The sequence below is a fragment of the Natrix helvetica genome (assembly GCF_964273705.1).
Source record: "Natrix helvetica genome assembly, chromosome: 12".
NCBI lineage: Eukaryota > Metazoa > Chordata > Lepidosauria > Squamata > Natricidae > Natrix > Natrix helvetica.
The window spans coordinates 15,147,982-15,168,660 of NC_138556.1; the positions used below are offsets into that span (position 1 = coordinate 15,147,982).

The following is a 20,679-nucleotide window of genomic DNA, read 5'->3' on the forward strand; positions in this document are numbered from 1 at the left end:
GTCTTCCCACTCTGACTCTGCCTTCAGGTCTGAGCTGAGGTACATAAGGAGAAGGAGAAAGAATATTATAGGGTTTAAAGCAAACCTAATAGATGGACTTTGGATCACGGCCACTTTTACCATTAGGTAAAGTGAGATTAAGGGAACACGGTGGCTCAGTGGCTAAGACGCTGTGCTTGTTGATCAGAAAGCAATTTGGCGGTTCAAATCCCTAGCGCTGTGCAACGGAGTGAGCTCCCGTTACTTGTCCCAGCTTCTGCCAACCTAGCAGTTCGAAAGCACGTAAAAAATGCAAGTAGAAAAATAGGGACCACCTTTGGTGGGAAGGTAACAGCATTCTGTGCACCTTCGGTGTTGAGTCCTGCCGCCCACAGGACCATGGAAATGTCTTCAGACAGCTCTGGCTCTTCCGCTTTGAAACAGAGATGAGCATCGCCCCCTAGAGTCAGGAACGACTAGCACATATGTGCGAGGGGAACCATTATCTTTAAAGTGAGACTGCCAGCAAGTTAGTGCTGGACAAAATCTAATTTTTTTTACAAGGAAGGAGAACAAAGTTGGATTTATATGCCGCCCTTCTCCCAAAGGACTCAGGGTGGTGTACAACATTAAAAAAAACACATCCCTTAGTAGTAGAATAGAATGAAATTTGGCAAATACAGCCAACGGTATACATTCAATATGATGGGAGGGAAATAGAATAATAGTACTTACTGGTGGAAAATTAATACAATGAAATGTTTGCTATATAAAATTAAATTTGGGGACATGTGTTATTAAGAGTAAAACAGAATAATAGATGGAAATGATACGTTCAATTTGATGAATCCAGAGAGGCAAATAATGATATTGTTTATGTATTAAGAAGAAATTAAAACTAAGCGGAAGAATACGGAATGAAAAAATGATGACCGAAATGGAAAATGAAAATACGATGTAAAATGAACCATGCATAAAAGGAAATGTAAAGAAGGGAGAAACCGGACCGAAACTTTGTTTAGAAAAAGAAGTCAAAATATGTAACAAAAGAAGTTTAAAAAAACTTTGTTTAAAAAAAAAGGTAGAGAGCGAAAAATAATCAATAATCATTTGTACAATTTCAGCTCTTTCCGGACCGGGTCTCGTACGGATGATAGCCATCTGTGTAAAATCAACAGTTGCACACTTAGACCTGTTGGACAAAGAGACAACCGAGGTGGAACATGTCAACACCCTGAACCTTATGAGACGCATCATGCTTGACACCTCAAACAAGCTTTTTCTTGGCATCCCTCTTGATGGTAATACTGTGTTTCTCCGAAAATAAGACAGAATCTTAGTTTCTTTTGACCTCCCCGAAATAAGCGCTTGGCCTTATTTTCGGGGAGGTCTTATTATTTTTGAGGTGCAGGAGGCGGCGAGCGTGGTCACCTCATGGCTGCTGCTATGTGGCAATATTTGGGGGGGGCTTATTTTTGGGGGAGGGCTTATCTTGGGGGGAGGGATTATTTTGGGGGGAGGGCTTATTTTTGGGGAAGGCTTATTTTTTGGGGGAGGAGGGCTTATTTTTGGGGGAGGAGTGCTTATTTTGGGGGGGAGGAGGGCTTATTTTCAGCGAGGTCTTATTATTTTTGAGGTGCAGGAGGCGGCGAGCGTGGTCACCTCATGGCTGCTGCTATGTGGCAATATTTTTGGGGGAGGGCTTATTTTTGGGGAAGGGCTTATTTTGGAGGGGAGGGCTTATTTTGGGGGGAGGAGGGCTTATTTTCAGCAAGATCTTATTATTTTTGAGGTGCAGGAGGCGGCGAGCGTGGTCACCTCATGGCTGCTGCTGTGTTGCAATATTTTTGGGGAGAGCTTATTATCCGAGGAGGGCTTATTTGTGGGGAAACAGGGTACCCATGAAATATTTTCTCACAGGGTCTTCTGAAGTGAACGTGAATGCTTCTTTAACCAAAACTGCAGGAGACAAAAGCAGCAGAACATTCATTGAGCAGGCAATGAATACGGATGCTTGTTGGGAGGATTTTTAAAAAATGGATGGCAGGACGAATAACACTTTATTTAATTTTCTTTTTAACTTTTGTAATATGTGTGGGTTTTTTTAGGTTGTATGCTGCCCTGAGTCCTTTGGGAGAAGGGCGGCATATAAATCCAATAAACAAACAAACAAACAAACAAGCTAGATAAGGTCTGCAGTCATAAATACTCCTTTGAAAGACTGTTTGCCAGGCCTTTGCTGAGTGTGAATGAGAGAAGTTCACATTCGTTTAATAAAAGGGGGACCAGGACTCTGCCTCGTGCTTTTGGGGGAAGCCTCGGTCAGAACATTGAGTGTAAACCCTGGAAAAGATAGCCAGGATTGGCAACAACAATGTCATGATGGACAAAAAAGTAAAGTCCGAGGCACATCCTTACAGACTTGACCAAATACAGCCCGTAACATTACTGTTCCTTTTCAAACGTTGGACTTATAATCTGGTCTCAGAACTATCTCCTTCTTGTACTTTCAGAACATGCCATTGTGCTCAAAATCCAGAACTACTTTGATGCTTGGCAAGCGCTTCTCCTGAAACCGAACATCTTCTTTAAGTTCTCCTGGTTTTACAAGAAGTACGAGACATCGGCGTAAGTAGCACGTATGCATTTGTGGATCAGGCTGCCTATAGACCAAGGCTCACAGGTGGGATCCAGCCGGTTCGGACCGGTTCAGGCAAACTAGTTGTTAAAATTCTGCCCAGTTTGCCAAAATGGATAATCCCGCCACTGTCTGGCTCCACCCCTGCCCATTTTTTGGCCCATTTTTGGCCCTGTTTTGTGGCCATTTGGGGGCTGTTTTTTGTCCATTTTTCATCCCGTCAGAATTGCTTAATCCCACCTCTGCCTTTGAGGCGAGTGACTGGGAGGCGGGGCTGGGTGTGATGAGTGATGTTGTTGGCCACACCCACCCAGTCACATGACCACCCAGCCACGCCAACCCAGCCATCTCCTCCGCCATCACAAATTGATGAAGTTTCTTGGATGAGAAACGAAACGTTTTGTTCTTCTTCCTCAAGGGGAAACGTTTTGTTCTTCTTCCTCAAGGGGAAAAAAAAACCTAGTCCTGTTGCGTTTTGAAGGAAAAAGCAGCTTTGCAACAACTCTGCTAGAGCCAATTTCACTCCGTTTCTTATGTTCACAAGATTATTTCTGTTGTGGCCTTTCGGCCATCGGCCCTCCAGCCTCCAAATCAGAGAAGGAGGGGCAGTATGGCAGTCAGGGTCAGCATCAGGGCAAGCGGAGAGTTCCGAGGGGGGAGAGGGAATGGAGCTGTCAGAGAGAGAGAAAGAGGTGGAGCCTGGGCCGTCATCAGCCCTCAGATGGAGAGTCAACAGCCCCCAGGTGGTTGATGAGAAAAGGAGGAACAGCTGCCTGACGTGCAAATGCATAGAAGACAGAGGAGAGGAGAGCAGTGGAAATCTATGGGCTGGTCCTTGGGACAGAGAGAGAGACAGAGAGAGAGAGACAGAGAGACAAAGCGGGGCAGAGCATGGGCCGTCCGTCAGCCCTCGGATGGAGAGTCAACAGCCTCCAGGTCTGGAGGTTGCTGATAAGAAAGAGGAGGAACGGCTGGGTCCAGTGCCTGACGCATGGATACGCAGAAGGCAGAGGAGAGGAGAGCAGTGGAAATCTATGGGCCGGTCCTTGGGATGGAAGAGCCACCGCTGCTAGCAAAGCCCCACCCTAGCTCTGGGGATAAAAGGCAAGGGACGGAGATGAATAGATGTAGCAGACAACTATTCATCTTCCAGCCAGATGGATTTGTTAGCCAGTGAGAGAAACCTTTTGCCTGGACTGCTGGCATTTGTAATAATTGAGTTCACTTCAGAGGGTTTGAGAAGCTGGATCAGAACAATTTCATATTGTCCTGTTTCCAAACGATGTTTAGTGATGAACCAAAAGGATTTCTCCTTTTTTTCAGGAAAGACCTGAAAGAAAGCATCGAGGCCTTAATTGAACAGAAACGAAAGAAGCTCTCCACCTCCGATAACCTGGAGGAACATATGGATTTTGCGTCAGAGTTGATTTTTGCCCAGGTAATCTGGAGACCGTTTTCTTCCTTTTCGACACTTGGGAAACAATAACAGAAATCTGGAGGGAAGTTGATCTTTTATCAACTTTTTATGCGAGGCATAAAGTATCCGCAGGTAGTCCTTGACTTATGACTGGTTGCTTAGCAACCGTTTGTCATTCTGACAGACCTACCTGGGGGTTGCTTAGCAACCTGGATTTGAAGTTCCAATGGTCAGCCCCACCCCCAAGGTCATGTGACCACACTTCGGGCATCCGGCAACCTAACTGCATTTACAGGGGTTCGTTTGCAGTGTCCTGCAGTCGTGTGACTGATTTTTATGACGCTTTTTGTCAAATGCTGACATTTACCCCTGGCCTTTCAGAAAAACCACACACATGGCAAGCCATCGGTTCATGTCACGACTGCAGATTCCCTAAACGAATGTGGTGAATCACTTAACAACCGCTGCCAGAAAGGTCTTAACGTTCAGTGTGACAACCATTGTGAGTTACGGCTGTGATGGGCAGGCTCTGTTCCTGCTGTAACTTGAGGACTAGCCTCTCTTCAGTACAGTATATTGCCCTCATAGATTAGGTGGAACAATTTCATGAGATCTGCTACCTGATCCTTTTAACTGGAGGTACCATCATTGAATCTGAGACATGATGGCTGGGGAATTCTGGGAGCTGAAGTCCACAAGACTTGGCAAAGGTTGGACATCTCTGGCCTATTGTTTCCATTGCAAGGCAAATTGCGCTTCTGGGTTCGGCTTTGCACTGACGGGAGTCCAGTGTAGCAATAACAATAGCACTTAGACTTATATACCGCTCCACAGTGCTTTAAAGTCCTTTCTAAGTTTACAGACTCAGCCTCTTGCCCCCCAACAATCTGGGTCCTCATTTTACCCACCTTGGAAGGATGGAAGGCTGAGTCAACCTTGAGCCTTGTGAAACTCAAACTGCAGGCAGCCAGCAGTCATCAGAAGTCGCTTGCAGTACCGCATTCTAACCACTGCGCCACCGTGGCTCAATAAACCTAAGGCTGACACACACGGGCCCGTCTGCTTCGATTTTGCAGAACCGCAGTGAGCTGACTGGCGAAAATGTGAACCAGTGTGTGCTGGAGATGCTCATTGCTGCCCCCGATACACTGTCCGTGACGCTCTTCTTCATGCTGGTGCTGATTGCAGAACATCCTCAAGTGGAGGAGGCCATGCTGAAGGAGATAGACACGGTGATGGGTACGTATCCAGTGACTCCAGCTCTCAGGGGAAAATGGAAGTAGCTTCCATTTTAACACAATTATTTTAATCTGCACAGCTTAATGTTTTAATTTTTTTTACTTGTTTTATAACTTGTAAGCCACATGGGAGTCACCTTGTTGGGAAGATGGGTGGCATAATAAATGATGATGAGAGAGAGCGGGGGGATGGATGGATGGATGGATGGATGGATGGATGGATGGATGGATAGATAGATAGATAGATAGATAGATAGATAGATGATAGATAGATAGATAGATAGATAGATAGATAGATAGATGGATACAGGGATACAGGGAACATGGATACATGGATAGATAGAGAACAGGATGGATGAATGGATGGATGGATGGATGGATGGATGGATGGATAGATACATGGAACATGGATACATGGATACATGGATACATGGATACATGGATACATGGATACATGGATACATGGATAGATAGAGAACAGGATGGATGGATGGATGGATGGATGGATGGATGGATGGATGGATGGATGGATGGATGGATAGATGGAGAACAGATGGATAGGTAGGTAAGTAGGTAGATATAGAACAGGATGGATGGATGGATAGATAGATGGATACATGGATACATGGATACATGGATACATGGATACATGGATACATGGATACATGGATACATGGATACATGGATACATGGATACATGGATACATGGAGAACAGGATAGATGGATGGATGGATGCATAGAGAACAGGATGGATAGGTAGGTAGGTAAGTAGGTAGATATAGGGATGGATGGATGGATGGATGGATGGATTGATCGATGGATATGGAACAGGATGGATGGATGGATCAATGAAGAGAGAGACAGAACAGGATAGATGGATGGATGGATAGATGGATGGATAGATATACAGACAGACAGATAAATAAATAAATTATAGATAAGATAATTTGCCTATATCTAAAACAATGCAGATGTTAATATAACAGACTATTTATAGCTCAGGGTTGAACTTTGGTGTCCCTGAAACTCCCTGAGCTTGGTGGTTTTCTTGCAGACATTTCATTATCCAACTAAATAACGTAATCAATACTAGAAGGAAATGGGGTTTGTGGAGAGGAGAGAGAGGAGGAGGAGAAAGCAGGAGCAGGAGGAGGAGGAGGAGGAGGAGGAGGAGGAGGAGGAGGAGGAGGAGGAGGAGGAAGAAGAAGAAGAAGAAGAAAACAGTGGGGGCCCTGAAGCTTCCTCAACCTCGTTGTTTTCTTGCAGGCGTTTCATTACCCAACTAGATAACATCATCAATGCTAAAAGGGAGTAGAATTTCTTATCTATTCATATACTAATACCTTGTCCTGTCAGCGTTGGCAGGAGTGTTGTCGATAAAACAAAGAGTGAACAATGCCAACCTCTTCCAACTATTCCTTAAGGAAGATCGGCAAACACATCTCACCTGCTTCATCCGGCTTCCTTCTCAACAGGTGACAGGGACATCCAAACAGACGACATGGGGAAGCTCAAAGTTGTTGAGAACTTCATCTTGGAGAGCATGAGATATCAACCCGTGGTGGACCTGGTCATGCGCAAAGCCTTGCAGGATGATGTGATTGACGGCTACCCTGTGAAGAAAGGGACCAACATTATCCTGAACATCGGCCGCATGCATAAGCTGGAGTTCTTCCCTAAACCCAACGAATTCTCCCTTGACAATTTTGAAAAGAGTGTAGGTATTTTCTCTTGCTCTACACACCGCTCCGTGTTTTGTTTAGGAAATGACAGTCAACACAAACACATTGTGGGTAAACATTCAGGTTCAAGAGAGGGAGGCTCTTTGTCCAGATCATACATAGTCCTTGACTTAGGAAACACAACTAAGCCCAACATTTCTGTTGCTAAATTAGGCCGTTGTTACATGAGTTTGCCCCCATTGTAGAGCCTTTCTTGCCACTGTTGTTTAGTAAATCACTACAGTTGGGAAGTTAGTAACACTAATTTCCCAACTGTTAGTATCACTAACTTCCCAACAGTTAGTAACGCTAACTTCCCAACCGTTAATAACATTAACTTCCCAACTGTTATTAACACTAACTTCCCAACCATTAATAACATTAACTTCCTAACCGTTGGTAACACTAACTTCCCAACTGTTATTAACACTAACTTCCCAACTGTTATTAACACTAACTTCCCAACTGTTAATAACATTAACTTTCCAACTGTTATTAACGCTAACTTCCCAACTGTTAGTAATGCTAACTTCCCAACTGTTGTTAACACTAACTTCCCAACTGTTAGTAACATTCCCAACTGTTATTAACACTAACTTCCCAACTGTTAGTAACATTCCCAACTGTTATTAACACTAACTTCCCAACTGTTAGTAACATTCCCAACTGTTAGTAACACTAACTTCCCAACTGTTGGTAACACTAAAACTAACTGGGAAGTTAAATGGATCTGGCTTCCCCACTAACCTCGTTTGTCACAAGGTCACAAAGAGTGATCAAACAACTCCAGGACACTGCAGTTGTCATAAATACAAGTCAGTTCCCAAGCATCTGAATTTTGATCACGTGACCATGGAGATGCTACAAGGGCTGTAAGTGTGACAAAATGATCTTAAGTCATCTTTTTCATGCTATTGTAGCCTGAAACCATCATTAAATCAACTGTTGTAAGTCAAGAATTAGCTACATCTAGTTCTCTGCCTTCTCCACCCATCTCACTAAATGGGGTGGAACTCCATCCAAAGGGGGGGGGGGGGAATCTATAGGACCAGGTCATAAAATTGGACTTGACTTACTTAACATCTGCCTTGCTTAGCATTGGAAATTTTGGTCCCAATTGTAGTCGTCATTTGAGGACTACCAGTGTTGCATTTTGATGACTCTCAACTGCCAGGTTCATGATGCAAACCGAGTAGCCTAAAGAGGAAGTAAATAAATTGTTAATAAGCCAACTTTTATTGTTTTTTTAATGTAGGTCCCCCATCGTTACTTTCAGCCCTTTGGCTTTGGCCCCCGCGGCTGCGTTGGGAAGTTCATTGCGATGGTCATGATGAAGGCCATCCTGGTGACCCTCTTGAGAAGGTGCAGCATCCGTACTCTGAAAGGCCAAGGTCTTAACCACATTCCCAAAAACAATGACTTGTCTCTGCATCCCAACGAAAGGCAGCCACTACTGGAAATGATCTTCACCCCAAGAAAATCCCTGGCCAAGAACGATCAGGATCAATAAAACCCCATCCAAGCTCGGGTTGCCAAGATGATCCCAGCCCTATTGGATTGGTTGGATGACCCTAATCAAATTCAAAACTCTCACCCACCCAAGGTGCATCGATCCACTCTCCTGATGAAACATCTCTTGATGAAACCCAACAGTTTGCTCATTCAAGTGGCCCATTGGTAGAATTCAGGTTCAACTCAACAGGTAATATTTGCACTGTTGTTAAGGATCATAGTGTTGAGGAGGACCCATAAACACCTTTAGAATTGATTCTGCACATACGGAATTGTGACAACAGAGATTTTATTTTGGAAGAAGCCAGATTTCTGCAGGTCTACGGAGATGAATTGGGCCATGCAGCAGCAGTGGCTGATAGCTGCTGTTGCTATTCTTCCATGCTCGTGTCCATTAGGAAATAGAAGTGGAGTAGAATGATACAACTTGTTCAGAGCAACAGACCCCGGTTGCAGTCTCAAGAAGAGGCAGTATCTCCGTTCTCCATCAAGTCCTCCTGAGTCATTGTGTGGTACAACAAAGCAGAAGAAGCAGAGCTGCTTATCTTTGTATCTTCTGATCATCAACGGAGCCTACATAGGTTTCAAGCATAAATTCCCTTCTTTTTGGCTTTTTAAGTTCAATCGCGCAACCATTTCACAGAAGTGGGACCATGAATAAGAGCTGGCATCTCCTCTAGCCAGTCTTCTCCAGTCTCCAGTCTCTCACTGTATCACTTTTAGCTGTTCCATCTTACTACCCAACATAAAAATGCATTAGCTGATGGACATGCACTAGAACAGAGGTCTTCAAACTTGGTCACTAAGACTTGTGGACTTCTTGTCTTCAGCAACGGTTCATCTTAATCACGCCTGGTTGAGACATGGAAACCATGGATACTGGACTTCCATTCTGAAAATTCCCCAGACATGATAGCCACAGCTGTGGATTCTGGGACTTGGTCCACTCCACACATCTGGAAAGTACTCAACCATGGGACCATTGCATGATTAGATGATCTCCATTATTCTTCCCCATTAAGGTGATTTGAGAAATCCTTGACAAGCCACACATCTCATTAACATCATGGGCACCAGAAATAAACAAGGACAGTCATAAGAATGCAAACAAATAATAATAATGTGCCTGTGTTAGATCAAGTCCTCTCTAGCCAAGCACTCTCGTCCATGTTGTTTGGCTGCAGCATTTGATACTCCAATTTTGAGGTCCCAAATACAGTGTCCTCCAAAAGTTCTCAGAATGTCTATCCAAGGACAGACACTGGTTCTTTGCACTACTACGCTACTGCAAGGGTGAGGAAACGCTAGGTCTCCAGGTGCACCTCCACCACTTGTTCCTAGCAACTTTGGCCTGCATGACTGTTGGTGAGGAGCTACAACACCGAGATACAATCCAGCAAAAATCCAGAAGGCTGCGGATTCCCCATCTACAACCCACAGCCAGTCAGGGAGCCTAAACTTTTTTTAAAAAGTTGAGGAAGGTAAGGAAGATTAATAGTAGCTTAAACTCCAAACGGGTCTCAAGTCAACTGGAAAAAAGAAAAAGCAATATGGATGTCATAATGGAGAGAGTCACAAACTCATCATTCAAGACTTGACTCCTTACTCCCAACCTGGGTTTTAATAGAGGAGAATATCTGTAGCTCAGGGTTGAACTGTGGGGTCCTTGGTACTCTCTGACTTTGATTGCTTTCTTGAAGATGTTTCATTACCTAACTAAGTAACATAATCAATTGTCTTCTTTTAACAACCCCGTAATCCCTCGCGGGTTGGAGTCTGGGCAACTGAATGGAGCTAACAGAGTGTTTACTGGCCGGATGCCTTCCTGTCGCCAATGCAGAGTTTTGTTCAGCAGATATATTCTCACTGTGCCCAGAGAGAGAAATGTCTGCCTCTACCTAGGATCGAACTCACAGCCTCCTGATTGTGAGGCGAGAGCTCCCCCTCTAGGCCACCGCGCCACTCAAGTAACCTAATCAATGATGTTCCCTACCTGGGTAATGAAACACCTGCAAGATAGCAACCAAGCTCAGGGAGCACCAAGGACCCCAACACCTGAGTTTTGCTTTCTCTCTGTCGCATCTACCCGCCTTCTCTTCACCGTCTCTGGCCACGTATCGGTACTCAGTTGCCTCTTCTTCCACCGAAAAGCTCTGTCATCCAAGATCAGGGGGAAAAAAAGGACAGCACGTCGTGATTCACGGACTGCCTCGCTCCCCGGAGGAGCCATACAATCAGGGGTTTCCTACCACCTTCGCTACGGCTTTCTCTTTCCCTTGCCATCATGAACCTACTCCATGGACAGGCGGCATTCCCTGTGAAACACAAATGCAAACCTGAGACTGTAGGACTCCATACTTATACCAAGCAACTGTTGCTAAGGTCATCTGGGACTCCATCTGAGGAGCAATTTCATATGCTCGTCAATCATCTCCATGCACCTACATCCGTCTATTCCCCCCCCCCCTGCTATTATTTTGCATGACTATTTGAGCATGATCCTTGCCTGTGAATAGCTTTCAAGTTTCAAAACGATCAAATCTTGGGTATGTCTGGAAGATAAAAGGGCCAGTAGATGGGCACCTGAGGAAGAAATCTTGAACGTGTGCTAAAAAGGACAGTGTTCCATCTGTTGACACTCATTGACTGGTCCTTTCAGATTGAGCTTGTCTCCAATGAACATGTGCTTCCTTAACAATTGGTCCATTTCTGGGCACCACTGAAATGTGCCCCCCCCACCCGCACCCCATGGCTCAGGACTAGGTTTATCCAGAATGCTGTATTGTCCCGAACGAGCACCATGGATTGAAGACTTCCAGAAGAAGCAGTTTTTTCTTCCTTTCCAGCATCTGAACTTCGAAACAACTTGAGGTCTCATCCTTTTTGGGGGAAGTCCTTGTTAAGCTTCTTCTTGGACGACCCAGATCTGAAGCTTTTCCTCCAGGCTTTTGGACCCATGAAACAATTACGTAGTTAAGCTTATTGTAAATACCCAGTAATGTGTTCAATGAGTTGTTGTGGTTGTTTTTTTTTTTAACTGCCTGATCTGTCTTATCGAGTTATCTAACGGTTTAGATGCTTCTGATTGTCGTTTTGTACTTTGTATTTTAGCGGTGGCTCAGGGGCTAAGACACTGAGCTTGTCGATCAGAAAGGTCGGCAGTTCTGCGGTTCGAATCCCAAGCGCCACGTAACAGAGTGAGCTCCCGTTACTTCTCCCAGCTTCTGCCAACCTAGCAGTTCGAAAGCACATTAAAATGCAACTAGAAAAATAGGGACCACCTTTGGTGGGAAGGGAACAGCGTTCCGTGCACCTTCGGCGTTGAGTCATGCCGGCCACATGACCACGGAGACGTCTTCGGACAGCGTTGGCTCTTGGGCTTTGAAACGGAGATGAGCACCGCCCCCTAGAGTCGGGAACGACTGGCACTTATGTGCAAGGGGAACTTTTACCTTTACTTTTTACTTTGTATTTTACTGCTGTAGGCCTCCTAAGGCACGTGCTGGGTGGCAACCCAGGGGCACCTGTTTATCTTTGAAAAAGCAATGTAGATAAATATGTTAATAAATAAATAGGTAAAAGGAAACATGCTTGCTTCTGTAGCCTTATCAATATTGCAAACAGCTAAAACGAAAACATTTGGGTTGCTTACCTGTTGCTCCCCTGCAAAACGTCTGCTTAAAAGAGAGGTTGTACATCTACCAGCAGAGGGCACTTGGGACATCCATTTGGGAGAATGCCTACGGTTGTGTAGCAACACCCAAAAGAAATGTTGGACTAAGGGAATATGCAGAAGAGATTTCCTGGCATACAGATGGCAGTTGCAAATTGACCACCTTGAGGCTGGAGATTATTGTTTCCAGGAACAGAAGATCTGGTGAATGTAATCTGACCACCAAAGAAGACCACATGCCACTAGACAGACAAGTATCTCTATCTGTGGCCTATTACCCTCATCCATCCCACCCATCCTCAAACACATGGCGTCTGGAGGCATAAATGCCCCCAGCTGAAGACCGCAAGTTGGCTGTGGTCTAGTTGTAGTCACATCAGATTGAGATGGAATAACTGGCATACATAAACCCTGAGGTCCTTTATTCCAATTGTTCAATGTAACTTCCTAACAGTGTGGACAATTCACTAGTGGAACAGCTTGCCTCCAGAAATCACGAGAGCTCCATCCCTGGATGTTTTTAAGAAGAGTCTAGATAGTCACTTATCTTAAATGGTGTAGGTTCTCCTGCTTGAGCAGGGGGCTGGACTAGAAAACCTTCAAGGTCCCTTCCAGCTCATTCTAGTCTAGTCTAGCCTAGTTATTTTCCATTCTATTCTTCTATATTCTATTCTATTCCCTCCCATCCCATCCCACTCTACTCTACTCTACTTTACTCTATGATTGGCACTTACTATTGGTAGGCATGGCTCAGGGCATGTCACAACTTGCATCAGATCTCAGTGTGACATGTACCTACACACAGTTAGGGTCAACAACAACCCAGAATCCCAAAACCTGAGGAACCCCAGGCCCACAAGAGCTTGGCTTGTAGGCATATATTGTATTATTTTATTTGTATTTGACCACACACCCCTCCTAAGGTTAAAATGTTTGTACCATATTCTATTTCTCACATGTCTAAATCCAATGCTTCCAGATGAAGGTTCCAGATGAAGATTTTCTTTTAAAAAATGGTCCCCATTTGTTTTTATTTATTATTTATTGAGTAATTTATTTGCTAGCTACCCCACAAGGCGACTCTGAGTGGCTTCTTCCTTAAAAAGACGAAGAATTGACAAAGAATTGCAATACGTTCTGGATCTCTTATAAAAGCTCGTGAAATATGCCGGAGAATATATACTATCCTCTTTTAACGACCCCATAATCCCTTGAGGGGTGCAACCTGGGCAACTGATTGGAGCTGAGTGTTTATTGGCCGGATGCCCTTCCTGTCGCCAATGCGGAGTTTTTTTTGCAGCAGATATATTCTCTCTATAGCGTTTGTTTTTTTAAAAAAAAAATCTCACTTGGAAATACCGTACGACAAATTAGGAAAGGTTCAGGGTTCAGCCACACCATACTAAGCGAGTTTTACAGTTTATTTCTGTTTTCACCATTTCGACGGGGGATAAAAATGCAAGAAGATTTTCCCAACCAGCCCCAGTGAGGCCGTTTTGCAAGAACACGTAGGAGAGGAAAAAATGTAACCCTTGGAAAGGTTAAGGACTGAACTTGGGGTTGCCCATGGCAACCCTCCTTTTAATTTTTACACATACGCCCAATAATGCAATTTGCATTGTGTGCCAGGTGGCTAATGTCAAGATTCACAATGTGTTGTGGTGGGGAGTTAATTATATTACAGAACAACACTTTTGGCAACCTTCTTGGCCATGCTGTGTGATCTTACGCTCAATCGATGTATGGCCTCGAAACAAATTAAAGAAGATTATCAAGAGAATCCCAAGAGTTCTCTACCTAAATTCATGTACGTACATGTCTAGGAAATCAAATGCCTTCTCTCTCTCTTTCTCTCCACAGCTTTCCTTAATTTTGCCCCCCCTCCCAGCCAGATTAGAACAAGCTCTATGCCATGCTGACCTCTTAACAGAAATGAGAGAGAGAGAGAGAGACAGAGACATTTATAAAAGAGGCGAGCGTCGGCTGTCGATCAATCTTCTAACTGAACTTAAAACTGACAAGTGGAGGGAAGACGGTGTTACATTAGCTTCTGTTTGTATGGTGTTCGCTTCTCCTCCCCGTCTTAATACTGGATACATTTGCATTCATGCGCTCCTGCCTAGCATTCCCATTCTGCTGCATGTCTTCACTTGAATTTGAACTTTTGCTTCGGACATCTGTTCATGTACTAATGAATTGGAATTGCTGTGATATTATTAATATCATTGTTACCATCATCTTTGTGGTATCATCCATCATCGTCATCCATGCTTTCAGCTCTGTAGCATAAATTAATTCCAGGACAGATGGATGGATAGATGGATGGCTAGAGATAGATAGATAGATAGATAGATAGATAGATAGATGGATGGATGGATGGATGGATGGATGGATGGATGGATGGATGGATGGATATAGATAGATAAGAGAGGGGGGAGGGATGGAGGGAGATGGATAGATGGCTATAGATAGGATAGGTAGGTAGGTAGGTACGTAGGTACGTAGGTACATAGATAGATGGATGGATGGATGGATGGATGGACAGATAGATATAGATAGATAGATGAGAGAGAGAGATGGATAGATGGCTATAGATAGGTAGGTAGACAGACAGACAGACAGATAGATGAGTGTGAGAGAGAGATGGATAGATGGATATAGATAAGATAGACAGATAGACAGTTAGACAGATAGAAAGATGTGGATGGATGGATGGATGGATGGATGGATGGATGGATGGATGGATTGGTGGATGGATGAATGGATGGATGGACAGATAGATATAGATAGATAGATGAGAGAGAGAGAGAGATGGATAGATGGATATAGATAAGATAGACAGATAGACAGACAGGCAGACAGACAGAAAGATGTGGATGGATGGATGGATGGATGGATGGATGGATGGATGGAACTGATATCCTCCAATGTTCAGATATCTCTGCTCCACAATCTACAATGCTATTTTTGTTGAGTTCTTTTTGATGGGAGGATCGGAACCATCCAAACTTCGATTTTCTATAACATCCAGGACAAACCTGGGCGTTTTATGGCCGCGTACAGCCCTTTAGCTGTCCCTCTCCAGCCCACGTGGATTGCTTTTATTTTTAAAGCAATTGCTTTTTTTTTTTTTCAATTTGATGTGTGTCCGTGGGCCCCTTTACCTTTCTATTGATTTGGCCAAACAACAGAAAGCAAAGATATTTCTCAGTAGAATGAAATAGTAGTTTTAATGAGATGATAAAGTGGAGATCAATTGACCCCTGCCTTTTAAAGAGATGGGACACACACAAACACACACAAACACACACACGCACAAGACCACAGGTATCAATGCACATTCAGGGATATAATATCTAGCTACTACATTTAAGAAACATATCCCTTCTCCATAATAATTCTTTTTGAGATGGAGATGTGTCGTAGTCAGGATCCATTGCCTAAAATCCTGGACTGCAAGTTTCAGTTTAATTGTATTTCCTTTAATTGGAAGACTATAAAAGTAGACATAATTCGATTTCTTGACATCACATGTTTTTCGGACTGCACATCCAGCAGCTTTATGTCAAGCTTTATGATGGCACTTTATTTATGAGAAAGTAGCTGCCCGGTTGCATTTTTTAGAACGTCGATCATCCTAAATGTCGGCCATTCGGGCAAATAATAATTTGAACGAGGCTGGGAAACGCTCTGATTAAAAGCAAAACTATATTCATTTCTTATCTGTGTCCCCAGGTTGCCTAGCTGGATTTTAGCTCACCTAGGCTCTTGAATGGAGGTGCCCATCCAGCTATGGCTAAACTCTAAGCAACTAAGCAGGATCAGACATGGTTAATACTTCCATATGGACCACCAGTTGCAATGGATGGCTGTGAAAGTTGGACTATAAGGAAGTCTGAGCGCCAAAGAATGGAGGCCTTTGAACTCTGGTGCTGGAGAAGACTCCGGCGAGTCCCTTGGACTGCAAGGCCATCCAACCGGTCAGTCCTAGAGAAGATCAACCCTGGATGCTCTTTAGAAGGCCAGATCCTGAAGAGGAAACTCAAATACTTTGGCCACCTAAGGAGAAGGAAGGACTCCCTGGAGAAGAGCCTGATGCTGGGAAAGATTTAGGCCAAAAGAAGAAGGGGACAACAGAGAATGAGGCGGCTGGATGGAGTCACCGAAGCAGTCGGCCTGAGCTTGAATGGACTCCAGAGGATGGTAGAGCACAGGAAGGCCTGGAGAAACGTTGTCCATGGGGTCACGTTAGATTGGACACAATTTTGTAACTTCTTGAAGCCAAGAAATCGCCTTATTTATTTTTTAAAAGTGTGATAGAATACTCCGTTTCCTAGCAACTCACATTGCTGAGTCTTCCAAGCATCACACAAAATTTGGTGTCTGTCCCATTCCCGCAAATCCCTTCTCAGAAGGTTTTGAACAAGGATGACTTGACCATTCTTGGGTTGTACACGAGAAATGGCCCCAAGAACATAAAACACATGGCAAACTCAAAGACCATCTGTTGGCAATTCTCCGCTACTTCTGTACACCAAGGAACATGTATAGCTTTATAAATTAAATGGAGTGACAAGTGGTAGGAAATAACTCACTTTATTTTTGCTAGAAAGGCAAAATGCCTCTGTAAAAGTGAGGGATACCTTTTGTGTACTATTCAAATTCTCCAACTTCACCTCTTCCAGATATTTTTAGATAATAGTATTTTGTGTCTACCTGTACATATCCATTTATTTCATATGATACTTTTCTGTATGGGCAAGCTTCCGGTCAATGCGACTCTTTCAATATATCATATTTTTAAAATCGTTCTATTCATTGATATTCTACCCTTATTATTTTTATAAATATCAATGGTGGACATACCTAAATACTGTGCTCCTTCTACCTTCTATTTTTCCCATCACAACAACCCTGTGAGGTGAGTTGGGTTGAGAGACAGAGTGACTGGTCGAAGGATACCCAGGCCAATTTTCATGCCTGAGACTAGAACTCCCAGTCTCCTGGTTTCTAGGCCATTACCTTAATCGCTAGGCCAAGCTAGCTCTCTATGACCTTTGTATGCCCAACTACAAGATGATATTGATAAGCTCTATAATACTGGCAAATAGATGGGGACGAAATGGAGGTAATGGCAGATTTTATTTTCCTGGGCTTCAAGATCACCACAGATGGGGACTGCAGCCAAGAAATTAAAAGGTGTTTGCTCCTGGGGAGGAGAGCTATGGCAAAGCTAGACAGCATACTAAAAACCAGAGATATCACCCTGCCAAACCATAGTCACAATTATGGTTTCTCCAGTTGCAATGTATGGCTGTGAAAGTTGGACCATAAGAAGGGCTGAGCGCTAAAGAATTGAGGCCTTTGAACTCTGGTGCTGGAGAAGACTCCTGCGAGTCCCTTGGACTGCAAGGATCAAATAGGTCAGTCCTAGAGGAAATCAATCCTGACTGCTCTTTAGAAAGCCAGATCCTGAAGATGAAACTCAAGAACTTTGGCCACCTAATGAGAAGGAAGGACTCACTGGAGAAGAGCCTAATGCTGGGAATGATTGAGGGCAAAAGAAGAAAAGGACAATAGAGAATGAGGTGGCTGGATGGAGTCACCGAAGCAGTAGGCATGAGCTTAAATGGACTCCAGAGGATGGTAGAGGACAGGAAAGCCTGGAGGAACATTGTCCATGGGGTCGCGATGGGTCAGATATGACTTCGCAACTAACAACATAACTTTGGAATAGGTAGCATCCTGATCAATTTAATTAGCCAAGAAAGAGTTGAATAAGTATGAGGTAACCCTCATCACTCAAAGATCTACCAGCTAAAAAGTAATTGGAAACTTACAAAGGATATCGTAGGAGATGTCCCAAGATTGTTTTTTTTAATTCATATTGATCATAACCTACATTTCCTTGGAGATCTTAAGGACTTCTTCTTCTTCTGAAGAACATCATGGCTTCTTCAACATCATGGTTTCATCATCAAAATCTAAATCATCTCTACACATTGCAAACATCTACTGAACATTAGCTAATGTTGATGTAGAGCAAAACATGTCCAGACTCCTGTCTGTCATCTCATCCTCTCTGGCCTGAGAATAAATCCCCATGGAACAAAGTAAGTCCAAAATAACTAGCCATAAAGACTGCTGGAAATAACCTTGAAAGCTAACTGAAAGAGGAGATGTCTACCCATCTTCAAAGCTAATGTCTGTGGTCTGGAGATGAAATTGCTGGAAGAAAAATCTCCATCCAGGCCAGGCCAGCATCTTGTAGGGGCTGTGAGTTGGCTTCTTTCAAAATCCTTCACGCAGTTGTTGATGGCCTACATGGCATTTTGCCCAGTTTTGGATGACAATCACGGATAAATTCTGCAGCTCCTTGGGCTTTCTGTATTAACAGCAGATGTTCCGCGTCTTCTCGATCCAAACTGTAAACCACAAGGATCAAATTCCACCTCCAAGCACAGTCTTCGCTCTTAAGATATTTTAAGGCAGAACTCAAAAAAGTCCTACAGTTTGGATGATTTGTCTTGCAACCGAGCCGGCAGCCTGTTTTCATGATTGACGTTTTCACCCACAAATCGCGTCCCACGGACACCCACCAGGGATTTTCGAGAACATCAAACGTTTTGATGAAGAGGAGACGGAGGAAAAAGAAACAGCAAAAAATAGCGTACGATACTAGCTGCCATTTCAATTTGTGCAGTATGGTGAATTTGGAGCGCTGGATAAATTTGGGAAACCCAAAGGGAAAAATGAAGATTTGGGGGGACTTGGATATGAAGACCTTGGTTTTCAGGAATAAGGCAGCGTTCAGTGTAATAAAGCTGTGAAACTGTCTTGACCTTAAATAGAAATCCAGCTGGTCAAAAAAAAATCAGTTCAGTCTTATTCTTGTGCTTACTCTGCAGATAGTGACTTGCCTATATAAACCATTTGTTTATTTAAGCACCAGTAAATAAATTAAGTCTCCGCTTACTTTTACTTCATGATGTTGATATAAAACCGTCCTTGGAAATCTGATCTGCTGATCTTTAGCTGAAAGCATACAAAAGGAGCTTGTGTTTTAAATCAAAACTATCTTGGACCCTGGAGTTATTTTGATTGTGTGGTCTCTGCCTGCCTCTTCTCCCTCCCTCCCTCCCTCTCTCCCTCTTTCTCTCTCTTATCTATCTATCTATCTATCTATCTATCTATCTATCTATCTATCTATCTATCTATCTTCTATCTACCTATCATCTATCTCTAACTATCTTCTATCTATCTATCTATCATCTGTCTATCTATCTATCTATCTATCTATCATCTATCTATCTATCTACCTATCTCTATCTTCCATCTATCATCTATCTTTCTATCTATCTATCTATCTATCTATCTATCTATCTATCTATCTATCTATCTATCTATCTATCTTCCATCTATCTATCTAGCTAGCTAGCTAGCTAGCTAGCTAGCTAGCTAGCTATCTAGCTATCATCTATCTCTTTCTTCTATCTTCTATCTACCTATCGTCTATCCCTAACTATCTTCTATCTATCTATCATCTATTTATTTTTTATTTCTGTTTGTATGTTACAATAAGGAAAAGGGGTATAAGTAGGCGTACATGTTTAGCTTTCTGCCCGATCCCAACAATACAGCATTTTAGAGCATTGTTTACTGCCTTTCTCAGTTTTAAGAGCCCCCAAGGACCTTGGTTATAGGACAAGGCCAGTTGCAATCCACCAAAATGTGAATTGCCTCAAGGTGAGAAACGCTGATCAAATTTACTCTTGATTTCCAAAGACAGAAGGAAGGCATTTTATTGATTTGTTTATTTTTGGACAGGCTGGTTATTCTTGCAAACTTCTCAAAACAATAACCAATATTTGTTTGCTTGTTGCAGCTGTTTCTTTCATCCTTGTCATTGTCTTCTGAACCTGAGCTCTGGATCATTTCCTACTGCAGTTAGTTTTTCTCCATTGTAACGGTGGAATATTTTGTTCCTTCTTGGTTTCCTGGACATCACGATTTCCTGAACTGACTGTGCAGCTGTACTAGTTCTAGTACAGGGTTGAAGCACACATTTTTAAAAAAAAATGGAATGGGGCTTTGATTGCATGGCTGGGGCCACCATCTTAGAACAGAATAGAGTAACAGACTTGGGAGGGACCTTGGAGGTCTTCTAGTCCAACCCTCTGCTCAGGCAGGAAACCCTATACCATTTCAGACAAATCTCATCTTTAAAAGTTCCAGTGTTGCAGAAATCACAACTTCTGGAGGCAAGCTGTTCCACTGGTTAATTGTTCTAACTGTCAGGAAATTTCTCCTTAGTTCTAAGTTGCTTCTCTCCTTCCATTAGTTTCCATTGCTTCTTGTCCTACCTTCAGGTGCTTTGGAGGATAGGTTTACCTTCTCTTCTTTGTGGCAGCCCCTGAGATATTGGAACATTGCTATCATGTTACCCCCTAGTGTTTCTTTTTCATTAAACTACACATTCCCAGTTCCCGAAACTGTTCTT

General features: G+C 43.3%; 1 protein-coding gene across 1 annotated transcript; it reads left to right on the forward strand.

Annotated features, from left to right (window-relative positions):
* Positions 1 to 1,108: 1,108 nt before the first annotated feature.
* Positions 1,109 to 9,299, forward strand: CYP19A1 (cytochrome P450 family 19 subfamily A member 1). The gene is made up of 6 exons (XM_081965106.1): positions 1,109 to 1,280; positions 2,493 to 2,607; positions 3,941 to 4,055; positions 5,111 to 5,273; positions 6,749 to 6,990; positions 8,250 to 9,299. The coding sequence occupies exons 1-6, from the start codon at positions 1,130 to 1,132 to the stop codon at positions 8,502 to 8,504; spliced, it is 1,041 nt and encodes a 346-aa protein (XP_081821232.1). The 5' UTR covers positions 1,109 to 1,129; the 3' UTR covers positions 8,505 to 9,299.
* The last annotated feature ends 11,380 nt before the right edge of the window (positions 9,300 to 20,679 follow it).